This window comes from Gymnoscopelus braueri (genome assembly GCF_963280865.1).
Source record: "Gymnoscopelus braueri genome assembly, contig: SCAFFOLD_63, whole genome shotgun sequence".
NCBI lineage: Eukaryota > Metazoa > Chordata > Actinopteri > Myctophiformes > Myctophidae > Gymnoscopelus > Gymnoscopelus braueri.
This window is the reverse complement of record NW_027660477.1, coordinates 45001-68811: the sequence shown is the minus strand read 5'-3', so window position 1 is coordinate 68811 and position 23811 is coordinate 45001. Positions and strand designations below refer to the sequence as shown.

The window sequence follows — 23811 nt, the reverse complement described above, 5'->3', positions numbered from 1 at the left end:
CTTTACGTTTTGGCCTATAACTCTTGAACCGTAGGTCGTAAAATCAAAAAATCTTTTCCCCTGGATTCCTTGGGTCATGACGCAACTCCCCATATAGGCCACGCCCATTTGCGTCTGGATAGATTTTCCGCCATTTTGAATTTTCTTCAAAACACACTTTTTGCTCCTTTTCCTACAAATTTTGTCCAAATCTCACACAAATCGGTACAGGTCATCTATGGACCCATGCGATAAATATATCCAAACGGCATTTTGATAGTCCTTACCGTTCGTCCGTAATTGGCTTTCAAAGTTAGTGGGAGGAGCCCGTTTTACCAAAAATGCCAAAAATCACAAACGAAACGTCCAATCGATCCCAAATTTGAATCACATGTCGAGGGTGGTTTACTCAACGAATCTCCAAAAGCATTTCCACTTTGACCCATAGGGGGTGCCACAACTGTGCAAAACGTAACCGTTTGATGCAAAAACATGATTTTTGGGGGGATCACTCAAATTGAAAAGCAGGTGATCTCAGGAGTGACGTGACGATGTCATTGGCCCGCTACATTTGTGGGAGGGGCTTATTTATTTTAGTGGGAGGGGCCTATTTCTTCAAATCAAAACGCCATGTATCACGAACGCAGGATCCAATCAGCACCAAATTCGAATGGCACGTCACGCGGCCTCCGATGGTATTCCTCCAAGCGTATTCCTCAAGTCCGGGCGGCGACAACCTGCGACCGGCGTCGGCGCAACCACACTTTGCAATTGCCCTGAATTGCGACCCGTCTAGTTGCACAGTGTTTTCCTCTGTCCTTCCGTGTCTCTTTTGCATGACTCATGCACACCGAGGCTGCTGGACACTATCCAGACTATAAGACACCCAAATTCACACTGAGGCTGGTCACTATATCCAGACTATAAGACACCCGAAACACAGTTTGAGACTGACCAACTAACTCACAGTCAGTGGTGTAAAGTAACTAAGTACATTTACTCAAGTACTGTACCTAAGTACAATTTTGAGGTACTTTTACTTCACTGGAGTATTTCCAATTGTCTATACTTTTACTTCTACTCCACTACATCTCGGGGGCAAATATTGTGCTTTTACACCACTACAATTATTTGAAAACTTAGTTACTAGTTACTTTGCAGATATAAATTATGACATTATAAAACATACATTAACCACTTTAGCCTTATTTTATACCTGGGCTATTTGAAAATAGCCGATCTACAAGCTCACAACGCGTCGCGGATCTGCTATTTTCAAACATTTTAGTACTTTTACTTTTGGTACTTTAAGTACATTTTGATACCAATACTTTTGTACTTTTACTCAAGTACATTTTTAATTGTCTTTAATTGACTTTTACTTGTAACAGAGTACTTCTACATTGCAGTATTGATACTTTTACTTACGTAAAACATTTGAGTACTTTTCCTAACACTGCTCACAGTTTCACATCCAGACCTGTTTACATTCGATGATGTAACATAATATTACCATGACATATTAGACAATGGTTCTCAAGACCCCCCAGACCCTTGAAACGTGAACCGTGTGTGTAAAGGGTCCATTGTTATATTCTAGAGATGACGGAAAGTGTCGACAGCGCAGTATTTGGGTCAGCGATAACAATAAGCCCGGTTTCCCAGTTTCCCAGCCATCGCTCGAAGGCCGTTCACTGGTCCTACTGGACATTTGAGAGGTTGTCTGTGGATTAAAAGGGATTAGCCTGCACCTGTCCCGTAATTGGACTCTTTTGGGGGGGTGGTGCATGGAGGAAGTATTTTCTCATCTAGGGGCTTGTCCATGGTTGACCAGGCTGCTAGAGAGAGAGAGAGAGAGGAAGGTTGACACATTCATTCTATTATTCCGTCTCCAGAGACCAGCCTGGGATCAGGAACTAATCCTGGGGCAAAAACAGTGAGATGATCTGACTGAGAGAGCTGGTGGATTCACTTCAGGTTTATATACTACTGTTCAATCCACTCAGTCTCCATGTTGTCTATAACTTTAATCTCTGTCCTCTCCATTACACCAGAGGTTCCCAAACGGTGTGCCTCAGGATCTTGTGACCACATAGAAATCTATATAAAAATGTAAAATTATTCTTTTTTCCCCCTTCCTAACAATATGAGTACTTTCTGCGCGCACATTTCCAAATACAGGGACAAATCCTATATACCTTAAAAATATAGAATATTTTAAACTTTTTATTTGGCATTGGTAGATACAAATAAATGTTTACAGGGTGATAAGAGTTATAACAGGAGTTACAGAGAGTAGAGAGTCCTTTGGTGTGCCTTAATTGGGCACAAAAATGTTTAAAGCCACTGTATTACACAGCCGATGAATTGAGTACAAAGGACCCCAATGGAAACAAGCCATAGTGCTTTCTTGGGTTTAAAATCCTCTTAACAGACCTTGTATTGAACTGTACTTCCCTGTGCTTGTCTTTGCAAACTGTTAATAAAGTATTCAATCAATCAATCAATCCCTGAAGCTCTTTTCACTTCCTCGCACATAGAAAGATGGCGAAAGGTTTCCATTCTACATGAGTACATTGGTGGGCGGCCAAAGCTGAATAGGTAGAGATAAGAGCCCGCCTAGGAGGCCGAAAGGTCCTGGCTAATGTCCCTGAGCAAGACACTTTACATTTTATGTTGCATTTTTTATTATTATCATCTCCATTTATTTCTGCTTACTTTGTCCTTCTCTCAGTATGTCAGTAGTTTTTAAACTGTGCCTCAGCACACAGTTTGAGAAACCACTAGCTGTAAGTTGTCCATTCACTCTCTCACGGTATGCCCTGAGAAGTGTAATATCAGGCAATTAGGTTGGATTAACATGGATATGTGGGTCATTGAAGCCTTTGTTCGGGGTAAAACACATGCCTTGATCTCTGAGACGAATGATGAGCGAAAACAGCTGAGTGGACTCATCTCATTTGAGAAAACTATGGAAAAGTGATGTCACTATATGGAACAATTGACTTCAGTATCAACCGTGCTAAAGTTTTTATAGTAAGTAAGTTAAGTAGCCTTGGCAACCAAACATTTCCTGTTTCCTTAGCATGCGGCAGCTTGATGTGCAAGTACCCTCCCTGGACATGATGCTAATATGTGGCAGGGACTTTACCCCCAATTCAACCCTTGATGCTGCGTGCCAAGCAAGGAGGCGCTGGGTAGCATTTTTTGTTGTGATTCAAGTTTTTTATTTCTTTCGGTCTTCAGACATCACGAACATAGCTTTTTTATACTCTTTGGTATGAGGACCGAAAACACTGGTTGCTACAGTGAAACAAGCACAGCAGCGGCTGTACTTCATTAGGATGCTGAAGAAGGCCGGACTCAGTCCTCAGCCTCTCACCCTGGCCTACAGAGGACTCAGTTCCCAAACTTTTTAGTAATATTAAGTACTTATTTATCTTATTTGTCTTTTTAAAGAGTATTGTAGGATATTATGTAGTATTATAGGATGTATGTTCTTTCTATCTGTCTGTATTTTCTGTCTTTTTAAATGCTGACCCTGGGAGCCGAGCTCCAACATGCGTCCTATGCATTCGTGCAAATGGCAAATAAAGTCTATTCTATTCTATTCTATGACCCGGCCTGGGGATTGAACCCCGACCTCCCAACACTTTAACCACAAGGCCACTGATCTGGTAGAACACACAGCCTTAATCTCTGAGAGGAATGATCAACAAAAAGAGCTGAGCAGACTCATCTCATTTAAAAACAAACCCACGGGAAAAATGATTTCACTGGAATGGAACAATGGTTGACTTCAGTATATCAACCTGGCTAAACGTTATAGTAGGCATAAACACTTATGTCATAATATCTCAAGAGCCACAGTCAGTTCCCAGTTTCCTTTGTTTGGATGTAAAACCTGACCAGAGAAAGGGAAACTGAGTCATGATCGGTGTTGCCAGATATTGCGAGAGAAATACGCAATCAGACCTATGAAAACAAGCCCAAAAGAAGCGACAAACACATGAGCACTTTAAACCTATATACTGTACATCGTTTATTTGAAAATAGCCTATCTACAAGATCACAACGCGTCGCATCGCGTTGTGAGCTTGTAGATCTGCTATTTTCAAAGAAATCTTGGGGAAAAAAGTGAAGAGTTTGAAATATTTTTGAAACCTTTTAATCGCTGGCATGATGGGGGGTCTGCGGACTATTACATATTAATTTGGGAGGTCCTTGACATGAAAATGTTTAAACAACATTTAGGAAACAAGATAAGCAACTACACTTTAAAAACAAGCCAAAAAAAAAATCGCAACCCGTAACTACAGTACCAATATTTACAAGCACCTTTACAGAAAAACAAGCCCAAAGTCGCTTATAATAACAGACATGGCAACACTGGTCATGATGAAAAGCTCAGTGTTGTTGCAGCCAAATATGTTATCCAAGTAAAACGTCATATTTCTGTTCTCACTTCCCACCAGTGTGACAAACAGAGAGAGAGGAAACTAATCAGTGATGGAAGAAGTACTCACATGTTTTACTTAAGTAAAAGTATCAATACTGCAATGTAGCCTACTGTAGAAATACTCTGTTACGAAGTAGAAGTCCCGTATTCAAAATGTACTTGAGTAAAGGTATCGGCATCAAAATGTACTTAAAGTACCAAAAGTAGAAAGTAGGCTACTCATTGTACAGAATGTCCAATTTCATAAGTTTTCAAATGAATACAATGTATACAAATCTTTTGAAAATAGCAGATCTACAAGCTCACAATGCGTCGCATCGCGACGCATTGTGAGCTGGTAGATCTGCTATTTTCAAATGGTTGAGATGTATATACTGTAGGTCTGGTTTGTCTGTGGTTAATGTCCGTTTTGTAACAATAATTAAAATCTACAAAGTAACTAGTAACTTAACTTTACAAACAATTGTAGTGGAGTGAAAAGTACAATATTCGCCTCTGAGATGCAGCGGAGTAGAAGTAAAAAGTAGAAAATCGAAAACACTCGAGTAAAGTAAAAATACCTAAAAATTGTGCTTAAGCACAGCACTTGAGTAAATTAATGTAGTTACTTTACACCACTGGTTGCAGCCAATTACCCTTCCCAAGTAAAGCGTCTGCTGATTTCTGTTCTCATTTCCCACCAGTCACACACAGAGAGAGAGAGAGAGGAAACTATCTGCCTCCATCATAATTACACTAACAATCAGCCAATAGGCCAAATCCACTGACATGATAATACGTTTTTTAATAAGCGCTTCTTCTTGTCGCTAAAGCCCACTCACTCCGCATGAATATTATGCTCTTCCAGTAACTGTAAATGCATTGGTGAGTTATTTTAAGTGGTGGACAGTAACAAAGCACATTTACTGAAGTACTGTATATAAGTATATTTTTGAGTAACTTGAGTAACGTACTTTACTACTTGAGTATTTGTGTGTGTAAAAAATATATATATTTAGGACTTTCACTCCATTACATTGCTAGGAAGGGGGAAAATAAAATAAGAACATTTGGAATTAACCACTTAAGTCCCATTTCAAATATAGTGAAAATAGGGGATCTACGCATGATACCATGTTTTAATAAGCTCTTCTTGTTGCATGTCCAAAAACAGTTACTTTTCCGGAAATGACAAAAAGCAAGAACCTGTGTTCCTATGGATTAAATGTAGTTATTATTTAGTCACAAGCTCTACGACGAAGTAGGGCATTCATTTACCAAAAAAAAAGCCCATAAAAGTTGAAATATGGAGATAAAGGTTACTGCCCGTTACCAGCCAACATTATCGTCTCTGTCGGGTGGAAATATGTCCAACATTTTTCAGGATTCAAATCCAAAAGCATCAAGTACTGTACTGTAAGGGCATTGATTTACAAAAAGAAAAAAAAATATGACGTATGGAGCTACAAGGTTAGTGCCCGACGACAGCCAACAAACAATATGCTCTTCCAGTAAGTGAAAAGCACTGGAGAGTTACTTCCAAGCAGTTTCCTCTTGTCGTTAAGAGAGATGGCCAAGTGGATACAGTGTGATATGTGATGTGTTTTACGGGCTGATTTAGTGTACAGCACAGCTGGTGGTCTCACTCAAATCACCCACATCTGTCATTTCAGGAAAAAGTCAAAATGTGCCAACCCTAAACATCTGCTGTATTTCTGGAGTCTCTCTCTCTCTCTGTGTGTGTGTGTGTGTGTGTGTGTGTGTGTGTGTGTGTGTGTGTGTGTGTGTGTGTGTGTGTGTGTGTGTGTGTGTGTGTGTGTGTGTGTGTGTGTGTGTGTGTGTGTGTGTGTGTGTGTGTGTGTGTGTGTGTGTGTGTGTGTGTGCGTGTGTGTGTGTGTGTGTGACACACACAGATAGAGGAAGTGACAGAGACACACTTGGCAGCAGGTGTTTATGGGACGTGATGCAAGTCTCCCCCATAAAAAGAGGAAGATGATAAAGAGGTGAAATGAGACAAGACTGAAAACCAAGACAGAGAGCTATTTAGAGCAGGGGTCTTCAACGTTTTTAAGCCCAAGGACCCCTTAGCTGAGATAGAGATGAAGCAGGGACCCCCCCACTACATATTGTATAAAATTGTGTTGCAGATTAAACGTTTTCCGAGATTTCATAGATAGCTTCATAGACTTTCATCAGTGTATGTTAGATTCATGTTAACTCTCTCAGTGCCACGCCCCGACATATCCCGAGTTTTTCCCGAGTACCCTCAGTGCCAGCACGAGAAATCCCGAGTTTTTACTTTTGACTGTGGTCGCGCTATTCTGTATATTTTTCATGATCACTTTCGCTTCCTGACTACATCAGACTCACCCGGAGCCGGATGTAAAAAAAAAAATTCATTTCCGGGTCACGTTGTTTTTCTCCGGTGATTTTCGGCCAGAATAGGGAAAGTCACGGTTTTTCACACGGTATAAAAAGCGAACGGAGAGGTCCACGTCTACTCTCTTTGGTCTGGGTGACGATCAGTCATCGTAGTCGTTTATCGCATCGTAATTTAGCCCGATCAACGAATGTCAAAAATGTCAACATCCGGTTAGGACCGGATATGACGTCAGCCTGTTTGGGAGGGGGTGAGTGAGCCAGCGAGATCATCAATGTGTCGATTTGTTGCTCTCTACTGGTAGAACTGTATTATGGGTTTAAAACCCCAATCAGATCATTTATTTGAATGAAAAATTACAAAATTAAAAATTTTAAAAAAACGCAAATTTCTGGCACTGGGGGAGTACTTTATGAAAATACTCTTGGCAGTGAAAGAGTTAATGTGCATGTTCAGACATTTAAACCACTTAAACCGTCATTACATAGTGAACTTGCCCTTTCACTCTTAGTTTGCTCTTTTATCCCGGTACACCAAACCTTTCTGCTGAAAATAGCCGAACTACAAGGCGTCGTGAGCTTGTAGATCTGCTATTTTTAGCTGAAGTTCCCCTCAGAATAGGGATGTTACGGTTCAAGTGGTTATTTTTTTTTAAATTATAATTATCACTCAAAGATTTGGCGGCCCCCTTGTAGTAACTCTGAGTGACGACCCCCTAGGGGTCCCCGGACCCCCTTTTGAGGACCCCTGATTTAGAGCATCAACTAGTAGTAGACCAATAAACAACACGTACGCACGCACACAGACAGTTGACGAAACAATGCAAGGCACCACCAACCGGCTCAACAGGTGCAGTCAGGGGTCAAATGTCACGCTCAAGGACACATTGACACTAAGCCTTCAGAGGCCGTTGACCTTTGACCCCAGAAACATTTCTATTTCAACCAAAAGTGAGAGAGTCACTGGGGTCCTGGCTTTGCACGGCAGCATTTTTTTGTTGAAGCTTATCTCTTTACATCTCTGAGGACACACCTGGAGGTCTGCCCTTTTGTGACACGTCTCACGAAGCCGTGTCCTACTTCAACAAAAGCCTCTATCGGTACATCATTGCTGTCGGGCAGAGACCTCTTATCTCCATATTCTACCATATTCTAAGGAAACTAATCAGTATTCACTCTCATGAAGTAACGTGATGAGAGATACAGACAGATAGTATTTCTCTCTATAATATACAGAGAAATGTAGAGGTGGACCAGGCAAGACCAGACAATGTCAGCGTGTGTTCCGTATGACGATCAGACATGAAGTAACATGAAGTCTTCGAGGCACACTGTGACATCAGGACAGATCACGACATACCACTCTGTCCCTCTGTCAATGTTCCCTTCCAACTGCTGCCCCGAGATAAGAGATGTTTTATTATAGAAATGTCAACACTTGTAGCTTGTAGATCTGGTTTGATACGGGAACCATCACTGGTGTATAAGCTTTCCTTTTCTCTCCCCCTCTCTCTCATGCAATAGCAGATCTACAATTTTCGGTGTATGACAACAGCACACAGCTAAAGTTAACCATAAAACAGCCATTTATCTTGTGAGCACAAGGATTTTTTTTTCTTCCCTTAAAATGTTTATCTCTCAAATATACTTGTGGGGGTCATTTGGCCCTCACATGTATAGCAATACAAGCACACGCACACGCACACACACACACACACACACACAAACACACACACACACACACACACACACACACACACACACACACACAGAGACTACATAAAGATCACGGGGGGGGGCACTTCCTTGACATAAAAAAAAACATGGCGGGGCATGTTCATTCCTGCATGAACAACAGCGTTTTATGTGTGGCTGAGCCTGCTGACTATATTTTACACATTTACTAGCTCCAGGGTACATAATATAACCGCCTGCAGCTTTTAAAAACGCGTCTTTATGTTGGTTACAACAAGGCAAATAAGGGCAGAGCATAGTAGAGACAAGCTGCATTACATATTTAACACTATAGCTTCCAGTGTGAGCCAGAGATCCATGCATCTTTTACAACAACAAAAAGGTGATTTTGTGCGACGCTATCATACAATTTTTTTTTAGGCTCAAATCACTTAGGCTCAAAGTTACCTTTAAACGATATATTGGCTACTCTATATAAAAACGAAAAACGAAAATGAAAATCATGACACAATGACATTTTTGTGCGTTGAGGTTACCTATCTCAAAACAAAGTTTCAAGTCCCTGCAAGTAGATTGTCAAACTGAAACTAAAACAAACCACAGTCTGCAGTAATGTGAAGAATAATGTGAAGTCGTAGTCAATAAGCTAAACACAACCGGTATGATGATGATAGCAGCTCCACTAATCTCTCTTCATGTCTAACTTCATCTTCTTTTATCCCAAAACACCACAGGCCACAAAGTGTCGCTTTGTCATTTCAGGTATACATATTTGGACTCTGGCGTCATTCAGAGCAAAACACAAGGCAATGGTTTCAAGAGCTTCTGCAGGAGTTAACAACTTCATCCCTAAATCGCTGTTGTTGTCGGGCAGAAACCTCTTATCTCCATATTTTAACTTTTTGTGTCTTTTCACAAATTAACGCCCAACTTGTTCATACTACAGCGTCACACAAAAATATCAAAAGTAGCAGATCTACAAGATCGAAACGCGGCGCGAAGCGATGCGTTTCGAGCTTGCTGTTTTTTAATTAGAATCCTGAAAAGTAACAGTTTTGGACGTATGAGGTTTCCACCCCCACAGAGACGATAAAATAGGCCAGGTTGAAAGTGACTAATCTTGTTCTGTGTTGGCGTTCCACAGAGATCAAGGTGGGGACAACTTTCTTTCTCTTCTTTTGAGCATCAGTGTGTGCTTATGTCTGTGCTAGGTTTGTATAGGGACTATATGAGCTTAGCTAGACAGATCAAGGCTGAGCGTGTGCGTGTGTGTGCGCGCGCGTGTGTGTGTGTGTGTGTGTGTGTGTGTGTGTGTGTGTGTGTGTGTGTGTGTGTGTGTGTGTGTGTGTGTGTGTGTGTGAAAGAGTACGTGTGACAGAGTAGGATGTCTGTCTGTCTGTCTGTCTGTGTGTGTGTGTGCGTGCTTGTGTGACTATTCATGCAAGTTTGTTATTGTGTGAGTGATTGTGTATATTCGTGTGTGTGTGTGTGTGTGTGTGTGTGTGTGTGTGTGTGTGTGTGTGTGCGTGCGTGCGTGCGTGCGTGCGTGCGTGTGTGTTGTGTGTGTGTGTGTGTGTGTGTGTGTGTGTGTGTGTGTGTGTGTGTGTGTGTGTGTGTGTGTGTGTGTGTGAATGTGTGTCTATTTGTGTGAGTGAGCATATTTGTGTGGGAATACAGTTCAGCATGTGTATAATTGTGTGCACGCACGTACACATTTGTGTGTGCATGTGTTCCTTTGAGAGTGAATGACAGAGGTGGAGGTACTTCAAAGCAGCCCTGACATCAGAGAGATAGAAACAGACCTCTGTCTGTCTCTCTCTCTCTGTCTCTCTCTCTCTCTCTCGATATAGCATATTGACTATAGCCATAACGAGCAACACATCGCAGGGCCGGATTAACCCTTCGTGGTGCCCGATGCTACGTGCCTGACGGGACCATTTTGTCCGTTAATCCTGCACTGACACATCGTAATGAGCATTAACCACTTGAACCCTTAGCATGCCCATTCTGGGTAGGCCATAACAGCTGAACATCCGGTGAAAATACGTGAACATTAGGCAAAAGAATTGCTGATCTACAAGCTCCCAATCACAAGAGAGTTGATGTACAAGGAGGAAAACAAGAACAATATGTGAACACACAGATTAGGACGGAGCTACTACACCAGCTAAGACAAATTATTTCACGGTGTGACGTTATATGGGACACCACCCACTCACTCATGGAATAATGCCTCAATCTAGTGGCGTTACCAAAAATATAGCACCCTCTGACCCTCTGGGAGCCTTTTTTCCAGGCGCGCCCCTTTTCCACCAGGCGCGCCCCCTTTCCACCAGGCGCGCCCCCTTTCCACCAGGCGCGCCCCCTTTCCACAACCACGCCCCCTTTCAACAGACACGCCCCCTTTCCTGGGTAGGGGTATACATATGAATGGAAGTGCACGCCCCCTTTTCCGTGGGCCGTTTATTTGGGACGGAGACGGATCTCTGTCCAAAAAGGAGTGCATGGGCCACGTACTGTAGGACTCCAGCCAACAAAGAATATAGGGTTTTAAGTGGTTAAGAAATGATCAAAGCAAAACAAGAATACGCTATGGGCCATGTGTTACCACCACCCACCACACTTCACTTGGACAAAACAGCATGTCAGCAAAGCGTGATACCGCAGGGATTTAATGTTCCAGGCACAAGTTTAAAGCCACTGAGTTATCACTGTAACCTTGCAGTTCAAACAAAATATTGAACGGCAGCAGAGACATGTAGTAAAAGTAAAAGCTTTTGGAAGAGAGTTCTCTCAAGGACGCAGATAAACGGAACAATGGTAATGACAGTTCAAATGCCTCACTGAAGCCTAACACATACTTTTGACCGCACAACCATTGTTGCTGTCTGGATGGAAACCTCATAGTATGTCCAAAACTGCTCCTTTTCAGGATTCAAATAACAAAATAGTAGATTTACAAGCTCAAAACGTGTCACGATGTGACGCGTTTTGTGCTTGTAGATTTGCTATTTTTTCCTACTTTTGTGTAGCCCCGTTCCCAGCCTTTACTCATCTCCGAGGAGAAAAGCGTGGTCACGACCTAATGCTGAGGGTGTCTATAGGGGTGGGACTTCCGTCGTATGTATTTCCCCCAAACTGGCTAGGTTTTGCCCAGGCAGCCCAGCATGACTTTTGTGTGATACTGTATGACGAAGTAGGGCAGTAATTTACAAAAACAATTTAATATGGATATACAAGGTTTCTGCCCGACAGCGACACCATGTTGCTTGCTGAAAAAAAACTGAATTTCAACTAAAAAACGTTTGTCAAATATTTTTTGCATTTTCACGAGCAACACTAACTCGAACACAAATTCGAGTTTAACACAGTATAAGTGATCGACTAACAATGACTGAAAAGTGACTGTTTTCAAACATTTTGTGGGATTGCTAACAGTAACAGGAACGGTTCACCGTGCAGGCAGAGCAGCGCCCACGCAGGGTAGAACAAGCAGGTTGACACAAAGCTGCGAGCTGTCACTTGTTAAGTTGTCCAAACTGAATAGCATCATTGTGTGAAGACTCACACTAAAATGTCATCTCACTCACACAGCTCTAACACATAACAGTACAGTCATGTAACAGCTAGTGCAGCAAATCCGAGCAAAAGTTGGATTATTTTTTATTAATGTTGTGACAGAATCTTTAACCCATGGACGAGAAAAGAAGTGTTAACGACATCAATAGTGACAATTAACTCTTCTGATACTTTAGCAAACAATTATTAAGCCGTCAGTTTGGTCGTAGGTGACCAAAGACATTGTTAGTTTTTAGGTATTTTTTCCCCCCCATTCCAAGTACAGTAGTGCCTGGAAGTAATTATTACTTATATAACTTTAATTATAACTCTATAACTTTCAATAGCCAGTAGCCATTGTGAAATGAACATAATAATATTCAGTTCTCAACCTCACCAACCTGCAATTTAAGGCCGGTCGCTGCATGATTGTATTCAATTATTATTTTGGTTCATTATTAGTCGACAAATTCCTATTAGTTGACTAAGAATTGCTTGAAGTGGAGGACAGCCCTATAATCTGAGGTGAATGATCTGATGCCATAATCATTTGTGATAGAATTAGTATTATTGGGTATGGTGATGACATTATGGCAGAGGCTCTCAAAAGTGGGCGTCGGGACCCCCAGGGGGTCCCCAAATGATTTTGGAGGTCCCCGGGTGATTAGCTCAATGTGCAACATTGATTTCTCACTCAACAGTAAACAAACCAACCTATACAGTGTAAGTGTATACAGGGTATCTGCACATTTCCAAAGTGACAATTTAAGGACTTTTAAGACCTTTTTCATACCTCTAAAATGAAAAAAGTAACCAACAAACTATACTATAAGAAATGGTCAAACATTGACCAAATTGTCAAATATTACCAAAGAAAGGGGCAAATTTATAGCCGATCTACAAGCTTGTAGTTCGTTTATTTTCACAATAATTATCTGCGGCAACGAGTCCGACAAAATGTAATGCCTACAACTCCTACAATTCCAAGTGCTTGTCAGGGTGGGGGGTTCCCCAGTTCAAATATGATTATTTCAGGGGGTGTCATGGCCTGAAAAGTTTGGGAACCACTGCGTTATTATGGGACAGTGTATGAGTGAGAGTATAGTTATAGAGAGCCAGTGTTACCCCTGCTCGCCGCTGGCCTGGTGCGACTGCGGGACCTGCTGCGCTGGCGCTGCAGGCGCGACTTGCCAAGGAACCTGTAGTAGTACGAGGGTCTGCCAGACCCCTTCCTAGTGATCCCTGCCATGGTGCTGCCGGCTGCTGCTGGTGGTGATCCCACACGCCCAGAGCAACCCCCCAAACCCCCAAATATGCCGGGTGTCAGTGTGAGGCCAAACTGCACGCCGATAAGTCCTCTGATATCCAAAGCTGCTTATCATAAAACTCCACAGATGGTCCTTCTTTTCGTAGACTAATAAGACACTTAAAGATCCTTGCTCTTCACTTAAAGAAGACGTGAGCAAACGTTAAAGTCCTCCGCTTAGTAGTCCCATAAAAGATCTTGCTGTTATACTCATAACGCAATGTCTCACACAGTTCTTTGACAACAAAAACGAATGTGAAACAATTTAAATCTCCGCCGCAAAACTCAACACAAAAATCATGAAAAGGATAAAAAGAAATGTAATTATGAATAGTTAAAATAGTATGACACTAACAGAAGTACATCCACTCCATTCTAAACAAAAACAAACAACATCCCAGCAGCGAGTACAACATGAAGTCATGAAGGATCAGCTGCAGACAGCTCTGTCTCTGTCTCTCTCAGCAGGTCTTCTGTCTGGTTCCAAACTCCAACTAAACTCTAAAGCTGTGCTCCACCTTCAAACATTCAAACACTCCCCCCTCTAAAGTTTCCCACATCAAGCAGCGCCCAGAAGCATGATGTCCGGAATGCTGAGTGTGTGTGTGTGTGTGTGTGTGTGTGTGTGTGTGTGTGTGTGTGTGTGTGTGTGTGTGTGTGTGTGTGTGTGTGTGTGTGTGTGTGTGTGTGTGTGTGTGTGTGTGTGTGTGTGTGTGTGTGTGTATGTGTGTGTGTTTCTCTATATCCTGAATCACAGGAAAGCTGTTCCTGTTCCCATAGCCAGTGTAGACTAAAGGAATTCTATAGCAAGTCACAAGTCAGTCTGTATCTCAGTAAAACCTTGTCAGTGAGAGCCACTGGTTGCACTGTTTATCTGAGTTTATCTGGATTGTGTGTGTGTGTGCGTGTGTGTGTGTGTGTGTGTGTGTGTGTGTGTGTGTGTGTGTGTGTGTGTGTGTGTGTGTGTGTGTGTGTGTGTGTGTGTGTGTGTGTGTGTGTGTGTGTGTACACCAGAGAGAGAGAGAGAGATAAGCGTTAGAGTTTTTACAACTTACAGTTGAGGATACAACAGAAGGAATACTTTGGGTCGCACAGAAAGAAAAAAACATTGGTAAATCTAAAGTCACATGGAATGGATTCTGACATGAACTGGATCAGTGGAAAACTAAATGTTTTGTCCTGTACTTCAACCACACATACAGTATCTGTCTCACTAATTCAGTGGTTCTCAAAGTGAGGTTCAGGGACTCTCAGGGTTCCTTTAGCGGGGGTCTAAATTGACCCTTACAAGTCTGTAACTCTGACGGTATACAAATGGAACCAAATGGACCCGTGAGGGTCCATTTGGTTCCATTTGTATACCGTCAAGAGTTAAGCAGACCTTGAAATGTAAAAGTTTGAGAACCATTGGACTCACTCACACAACATTGGCTCTGCTTAAGTAGTAAACATCTTATTAAGTAGCAGTTCATCATTTTAGACTCCACTTCCAGTGTGTTGACTCCAGCCCAGGTTTTGCATCTTCTTAACAACATTATAATTTGCCTCTTCTTGCTCTGGAGGCATTATGTGAGGGAGTGGTTACTGTAGGTATAGCCAATGGGAAGGAGGCTGTGGGCGGGGCCTGTTCAGAACCCATGTGCTGCTGACTGAAGAGTCAACCAGCCAATCAGAGCAGAGCAGACGGAGCATACGGCGAGGAGGCGCAGGTCAGGCAGCTGGGCCGTAGATCACACACACACACACACACACACACACACACACACACACACACACACACACACACACACACACACACACACACACACACACACACACACACACACACACACACACACACACACATCACAGACAGATGGACACACAATGCCACACAGACACACACGCAAATCACAGACACACACACACACACACACACACACACACACACACACACACACACACACACACACACACACACACACACACACACACACACACACACACACACACACACACACATATGTTTGTGTACAAAGGATGTATACAATAGAGCATCTATACTATATTCTGTCTTTGTTGTGTCTATATGGAGGACAGCTGGCTTTACAGCTGGACGGCAGAGCCAGGTTCTGTGACCTGCAGCTCCACCGCTTCACCACCAGGGGGGGACGGCAGGTTCTCAGACGGTGGAGAGCCTGAGCCACTTGGGAATTGGAAGTTTCCCGGGTTCTGTTCCCCCTGGGTTAGTTAGTGTTGAAGTGTCCTTGAGCAAGAAGACGCCAAACCCCTAAACTGCTCCTGTTGAGCTTGTTGGTGCCTTGCATGGTTTCCTCTGCCGTGAATGTGTGAATGTGTGAACGTAATGCACATTCTAAAGCGCTTTGGAGAGAGAGGTCATATATAGGCTAATTGCACCATTTGCGGTTTACAAATGGTGATGGTGCAACAGCTCATACATCTACTGATGGTATACAGCAGTTAAAACATTTACAATTTAGGCATTTAGCGGCAGTGATGGAAGAAGTACTCACATTTTCGACTTAAGTAAAAGTAGCAATAACACAATGTAAAGTAAAAGTTCAGTATTCAAAATGTACTTGAGTAAAAGTATAAAAGTATTGTTTGGCATCAAAATGTACCAAAAGTAAAAGTAAAAATGTCCCATTTCATAAGTTTCCAAATGTATAAAAATGCTTTGAAAATAGCAGATCCACAAGCTCACAACGCGCCGCACTAACAGGTCGTTAGTAGGAATAAACACAGAAGCACCCGGGAAGAAGTGGACTAAGAAAGGGGAGGAGACAAACCGAGTTCCTGTTTCTACACAAAAAAGGAGGTGGTGCCCCCAGAGGCAAAAACAAAGGGGGAAAGAAAATGCATAGAGACAGTGTAGTGCCTCAGTAATCTAGGATCATAGGTAAACCAAGAACAGCATCAGTCTAAGCAGTATAATATCAAAAAAAGTAAATAATCTGTACATTGAAACTATACAAACTATAGGATGCCAGGTCAACAAATGAACCTGGCATTTAATAATAATCCACTGAATATGGTGAGCTAGTAACTTTGAAAGCCTCTCATGGAGTTGCATGGAATGCGGAAAAAAATGTATAAAGAAGAAAGAGAAAAAAAAACATTTAACCCATTAAGACCGGGAATGCTGTGTCACTTTAAGATTTATTTGGCTATTCAAAAATAGCAGATATACAAGCTCATAGCGCGGCACCGAGTGCCGCGCTATGAGCTTGTAGATCTGCTATTTTTGAAAAATCGTGAAAAAAAAAGTTTTACATTTTTTTTCAAAAAACTGTTAGGATTTAGATTTTTTTTTTTAAATTTGGCCTCAGGCCTTAATGGGTTAATATGCAACACAATTTTATACAGTAGTGGGGGGTCCCTCCCTGCTTCATCTACCCCTCAGCTAAAGGATTCCTTGGCCCGAAAAAAAACAACAACACTGAAGACCCCTGGTGCAGAGAGACCAGACACATCATCAGTTCACACAAAGTGCTTACACACACACAAAACTATAGATCGTTGCTGTCGGGGCAAAAACCTCTTAACTCCAACTTTTGGTGTTTTTTCCCCCCCCGTAAATGAACGCCCCTACTTGATCACACTACAGCGCAGTGGTGGAAAAAGTACTCAAATGTTTCACTTAAGTAAAAGTATCGATACTGCAACGTAGATTACAAGTAAAAGTCCGGAATTGAAAATTTACTTGAGTAAAGGTACAAAAGTGTTGGTATCAAAATGTACTTTTTGCCGTGTTTTTTCGATAACTTTTTTCATTTATTTTTAATATTTTTTTTGGAAAATGAAAAAAATTAAATACAAAAAAAATAAAAAAAAATAACTGAAAAAAGTTATCGAAAAAACACGGCCCCCTCACGAATTAGGAGGGCAGGGTGAGTCAGCAGAACCAAGGACGGGTGTTTTTGATGAATCTAACGGGTTAAAAATGGAGTTTGAAGTTATAATGGGTTTGTATAGGAAGGGGGCGTGTCTGATAAAATGATTATCAAATATCTAAATACTGAATCAAGCAACTTAAAAACGGTCTGGGGGGCTCACAAAAGCCTGAGTAGACGATAAAATGACCCAAAGTTTTTTTGAAAGTGAAATATCCCTTTAAGTACAGTACTTGTATCCTGAAAAGTCACAGTTTTGGACATATGAGGTTTCCACCCGAAATTGCAACCTTTTCAACCTCTCGGAAGTTTACATATGCTGCTGACTCTCTCTCCCCCTGTGTGTGTGTGTGTGTGTGTGTGTGTGTGTGTGTGTGTGTGTGTGTGTGTGTGTGTGTGTGTGTGTGTGTGTGTGTGTGTGTGTGTGTGTGTGTGTGTGTTAATGGATCATTAGTTTGCTGCGTTCTTTTTGAAAGCTAAAATGAAGGGTCCATGATGCTTCCCCCTCTGTGTATAACGGTTCATTGTTCTGAGGCCAAGCTCAGGGCTAGTAGAGCAGAGGGACCACTGTACTATACCTCATACTGTGTGTGTGTGTGTGTGTGTGTGTGTGTGTGTGTGTGTGTGCATGTGCACGCTCTGCCTCCTCATTAACACACCATAAACTCTCACAGACACAGAGACAGCAGCCGCAGTGTGTGTGTGTGTACTGTGTGTGTGTGTGTGTGTGTGTACTGTGCGTGTGTGTGTGTGTGTGTGTGTGTGTGTGTGTGTGTGTGTGTGTGTGTGTGTGTGTGTGTGTGTGTGTGTGTGTGTGTGTGTGTGTGTGTGTGTGTGTGTGTGTGTGTGTCTGTGCGTGCGTAAGTACACTAGTATTACTATTGTGAGGGCCAAATGTCCTCGCACGTATAGTAGGATTTGACTAATAGAAGAATCCTGGTTTCACAAGATAATCTTTTGTTTTATGGTAAAAAAAACAAAACAGAAAAAAAAGACTTGGGGAGTTGTGCTCACAATTAGGAAAAGATTCAGGTTAGGGTTACAGGTTTAGGGTTTAAGGTTGGCGTTATGGCTGATGTAATATTAGTTACAGTAGGTGTGCCAGTGTAACGCGCCGAAAATAGCCGATCTACAAGCTCACAACGCGTCACGCTTGCATGTCGGCTATATAGGGTTAAAAAAGACAATAAATCGTATGAATGGAATTCGTAAAAGCGTTCAAAAAGGCCAATGTCCTCACAAGTGTACTAATAAAAACACGTGTGTGTGTGTGTGTGTGTGTGTGTGTGTGTGTGTGTGTGTGTGTGTGTGTGTGTGTGTGTGTGTGTGTGTGTGTGTGTGTGTGTGTGTGTGTGTGTGTGTGTGTGTGTGTGTGTGTGCGTAACACAGGGTGATAGTGTTCCGCTGGTCCCTAAGAGAGTATTTAAGAAGAACCAGAGGTAGTCGTACGTCACTCCAGAGCAACCTAAAGCCTCGGGGTGGGAAGCACAGGGACCATAAAGACGTGCAAGCTTTACACACAGGCTGTCACTAGGCAGAACAGATGACACTCACTCACACACACACACACACACACACACACACACACACACACACACACACACACACACACACACACACACACACACACACACACACACACACACACACACACACACACACACACACACACACACACACACACACACTTGAAATATTAATGTATGTCCACAATAAAGATAAGTCAGTGGTGGAAAAAGTACTCACATGTTTTACTTAAGTGAAAGTATCAATGCTGCAATGTAGAAGTTCTCTGTTACAAGTGAAAGTCCGGAATTAAAACTTTACTTGAGTAAAAGTACAAAAGTATGGGTATCAAAATATACTTCAAGTACAAAAGCAAAAGCACTCATTGTGCATAATGTCCCAATTCAAAGGTTCAAAATGTATTGAAACAAATTTAGCTGAAAATTGCCAATCTACAAGCCCACAATGCGTCGCGATTGTGGGCTTGTAGATCTGCTATTTTCAAAAGGCCCGAAATACACTGAAGGGGCTAGTGTGTTTTGCGATAATAATTGAAGTCTAGAAAGTAGTAAACTAGTAACTAAAGTTTTAGTAAAAGAACAACATTTGCTTCTGAGATGTAGGCTAGTGGCGTAGAAGTAAAAGTACTGAAAAGTGGAAATACTCCAGTAAAGTAAAAAAAAAAATTGTACTTAAGTACAGTACTTGAGTAAATGTACTTAGTTACTTTACACCACGGACAGGAGTACAAGAATGCCTTGTACAAAGGACATAAACACTGCCAGGGCAGTCAGACAGTAGGAAAGCAGCCAGTTACAAAGTGCCTAGATGGAAGAACATTGTTACATACAATACCGTTGACATACTTGTCAGATACAAGCAGACATCAATCATGGATAAAAGGAAACAACGCCTCCTTCAAATTGAGCGGCTTCCTATAATAGCTGATACTGAGCAGTACCACACACACACACACACACACACACACACACACACACACACACACACACACACACACACACACACACACACACACACACACACACACACACACACACACACACACACACACACACACACACACACACACACACAACCCACTCGCAACAAAGCATAAAATAACTCAGTTCTACTGGATCTTCTCCACTAATCCTCCTAACATTTTAAACTAGTTTTTATTTGTTGACAAATTGACAAATTGTTTTAGTCATCATGCTTACGTTGTTTTTAGTTTTTATGTAGTTTTCTTCAGTGAAAAAAGGTAGTCAACAAAATATTTTCGTCTGAATTAACAGCAGGATATGCCTATATTTGGGCATATGGGTCAGATTGGCGGTTCTGGACAATCGCCCATCCAATCGCCCACCGTTGACATACTTGTCAGATACAAGCAGACATCAAACATGGATAAAAGGAAACAACGCCTCCTTCAGATTGAACGGTTTCCTATAATAGCTGATACTGACACCACATTTCGGTGCTCAAATGCGGAAGACTTGAGCACCGAACAAGGCGTACTAGGGCTTCAAACGGTATCGCAATCCCACATTTGACCACCAGGCGACATTGTCAGAGTACCTGCTGTACCCATCTGTCTGTGTGCCAGAGCTCTTTTATGCCCATATATGGAGATCTCTGATGTCGTCAGTTATACTGTATGCCCATATTTGTCACGTATGTATAGATATAGATTTATAGGAGGACTACAGGTGGAAACTCCATATTTGGAAAAGAGTGATGTCATCAAACATGATGTCAGTACTTTGGGAGGCTCCTGTACCTACGGTATATAAGTGTGTTGCATGTGTTATTTAACTGTATTATTTTATAAAGTGAGAAGCTTGGGAAATCACCTTCTTACTTGTTGTGTTTGTTTGTCTGTGAAATGTGGAGCTGGAGCTTGTGTCTGAAAGGGAAATCTAAGGAAGGACCTAAAGGACGTCATGCTGCCGTCACTGTGGGACGCAAAGTCTACTTCTTCGGAGGGCCCTTCAGCATGGAGAGCTATCATCAGATTGACGTGCACGTCTTTAACACAGTGTCTTTACTCTGGACGAAGTTGTCCCCAGTGACAACCGGAAGAGGAGAAGGTCCCCTCGAGGTTCCCTCCACGCGCCGTGGCCACACAGCTGTGCTGATAGGAGATATCGCCTACATATGGGGGGGAGGGGAGCCTTACTGCACAGTGCTTTATGCGTTTGACGTCGGCACCCACAGATGGTTCACACCCAGGGTTTCCGGGACCTTTCCGTGGGGGAGGGAGGACCACTCAGCCTGTGCCTTGGGGAAGATTATGTACGTCCATGGAGGATACCAGCAAATTAAAGAAATATACAGATACACTAATGACATCTGCAAGTTGGACACCACCACAATGGTCTGGGCTTTAATTAACACAAGAGGCTCTCCACCACGTGTTTCACCAGCACACCACTCTGCCACCATCATCGGGACAAAGATGTTTGTATTTAGCTATTTAAACTACCTCAGAGTGTTTGACACAGAGACCAACTGCTGGCTGCAGAGCATACCTTCTGCACAGCTTCTTGCAGAAGTTCGCAGGGATCATTCAGCCTTTGCCTACAACGGAGAGCTGTACATATATGGTGGCCTCAACATGGACATGTTCAACGCTCTGTGGAAATTCAATCCGGAGACCCTCTCCTGGAAGAAGGTTGAGCTCAAGGGAGAAGGCCCCTATTCACTGTTCAGGATGTGCTGTTGCACGGTGGGGGATCGTATCGTCTTCTTTGATGATTGCGTCAAACCCACTGAGCTGTACGTCTTAGACTCACGTCCGAGTCTGAAGACGTTATGCGAGCTAGCAGTTATTCGGTACGGTCTGGAGCAGTCGGAGCTCCCGCACAACATCAAGTGGGAACTGGCAGCCATGGCTATACCAACAGCTACTGAAAAATAAACATACTGTGGCCCTCTGACGGCCTGCTCCACTCTGCCAATCACAGTGAGGCAGAGGGGCAGGCCTGCTCCACTCTGCCAATCACAGTGAGGCAGAGGGGCAGGCCTGCTCCACTCTGCCAATCACAGTGAGGCAGAGGGGCAGAGCCGTCACAATTATAGGCTGCAGGTCCTTAACACATTCCCTGCCATTGACGGAGATCTCCGTCATTTCAAATCCAACCGTTGACCGTCATTGACGTAGATCTCCGTCTTTCCCCCCCAAAAAAAGAACATTCCACAAGAGGGCGCTATAACGCAACTTAGTAATGATCCTAGGACCCTGAAAGAAGGAATGGATGGATGTGACGTCATCCCAAAAAATGACACTCCCGTCCACTCCTTCTTTATGAGTTTTAGAAAAACACTCCTTTCTCTTTTTTTGGTGAAAACTGCTGTTATTCAACAGCCGACCGGAACAAAATGGCCGATCCCGGTTACAATTTTGTTTCTCCGGTGGATAGACCAGACCCTCCCCCACACCCCAGACATGCTTTATTTACATCCACGTGCACATCGCGGCTCCCGTGGCGCTCCAACGATCGTCAATATAAGTAGGACACAGACGCACGCACGCACGCACGTACGCACGCACGCAGGCACGCACGCACGCACGCACGCAACCAGGTAGCTTATAATTACAAAGCAGAATCATTGCCATTGCAGCATGATGGCTAGCATGGGACTGGTTAGGTACAATAGGGTTCTTGTTAGAGAGTGCAGTTCACTAATACAGACAGACAAATATATTGGGGTTGACCCCGGGCCCTAAATGGGTTCACTTTCTCTGGCTCTGTGACAGAGATACCACTGAGCTGGGAGACGTAAAAGTGTCAAGAGTATGTCAGTAAAATCATCAGTGCTAATTTAACTCTGAGAGTTACGTTGACACCTTTTACGGGTCCCACTTGTACAGTGCATTCTCCAAGAGTTATAACACTGAAGCTTTTTAAACCTAGTTCTTCTGACCAAAGATTCACGATGAGACTGAACCGTTTTAAGCTAGATCTATACTTTCTCACACAATAGTGCATTGGTTCTCAAAGTGGGGTCCGGGGACCCCCAGGGGTCCTTGAGTGGGTTCCAGTATAAGTGTATTTACAAATACACTTATACTGTGTGTTGGTTTGTTTACTGTTGAGTGAGAAAACAATGTTGCACATTAAGCTAATCATCAGGAGACCACCCAAAATAATTTGGGGACCCCCTCTGTGGGTCCTGACCACCAGTTTGTGAACCACTTTTCTGCACTGTGTGCCAGTCGTCAACGAGAGCCAGAAACCATCACTAAAATGTGGGGGAGTCAGTCCAGTGTATTGTTGTTTGCGGGTCAAATTTAGGAGCAGCCCACGGGGACAAAGCTACTTCCTGTTCTCAGGACCTTCCCTGGGACCACGAATACCACAGGAACCTGCTCCTAAATGCCTGTCACCAAAATGTTTACATCCTCACAGTGACATTAACATTGAGGATTGTTTTTACTGTGTAGTCTATCTGTACAGTACTCTGTATACAGAGTACACACATTCTATATATCGTCTCTGTAGGGTGGAAACCTATTACTTTTCATTCCCTTCCATGACTGTGTATAGCCGATCTACAAGCTGCCAACGCGTCGCGAATGCAACCCTGTTGGGAGCTTGTAGATTGCCTATTTCCTGCACGCAACAAAGCCATACGACAAAGTATAAATCAGGTTGCAGGTTGTTGTGGTCATGACCACTGGTGTAAAGTAACTAAGTACATGTACTCAAGTACTGTACTTAAGTACAATGTTGAGGTATTTTTTACTTCACTGGAGTATTTCCAATTTTCTGTACTTTTACTTCTACTCCACTACATCTCATAGCTAAATATTGTACTTTTATTCCACTACAATTATTTGAAAACTTTAGTTACTAGTTACTTTGAAGATTTTGAATATTATTACAAAAGGCACATTAACCACTTCAACCAATACTGTTCAATTATACTGTACTTTGGCTATTTGAAAATAGCTGATCTACAAGCTCACAACGGCGTTGTGTGAGCTTTTAGATCTGCTATTTTCAAACGATTTTTTGTTGATGTTTTACTTTTGGTACTTTAAGTATATTTTG

At 42.6% G+C, this 23811-nt stretch overlaps 1 protein-coding gene across 1 annotated transcript in view; it reads right to left on the bottom strand.

Annotated features, from left to right (window-relative positions):
* Positions 1 to 13738, bottom strand: part of LOC308081532 (disabled homolog 2-interacting protein-like) — a 237992-nt gene extending 224254 nt beyond the window's left edge. Inside the window, exon 1 of the mRNA XM_080457900.1 lies at positions 13175 to 13738. Within this exon, the coding sequence (XP_080314026.1) occupies positions 13175 to 13298 (124 nt within the window). The 5' untranslated portion in view covers positions 13299 to 13738. The remainder of the gene's footprint in view (positions 1 to 13174) is intronic.
* Positions 13739 to 23811: the final 10073 nt, after the last annotated feature.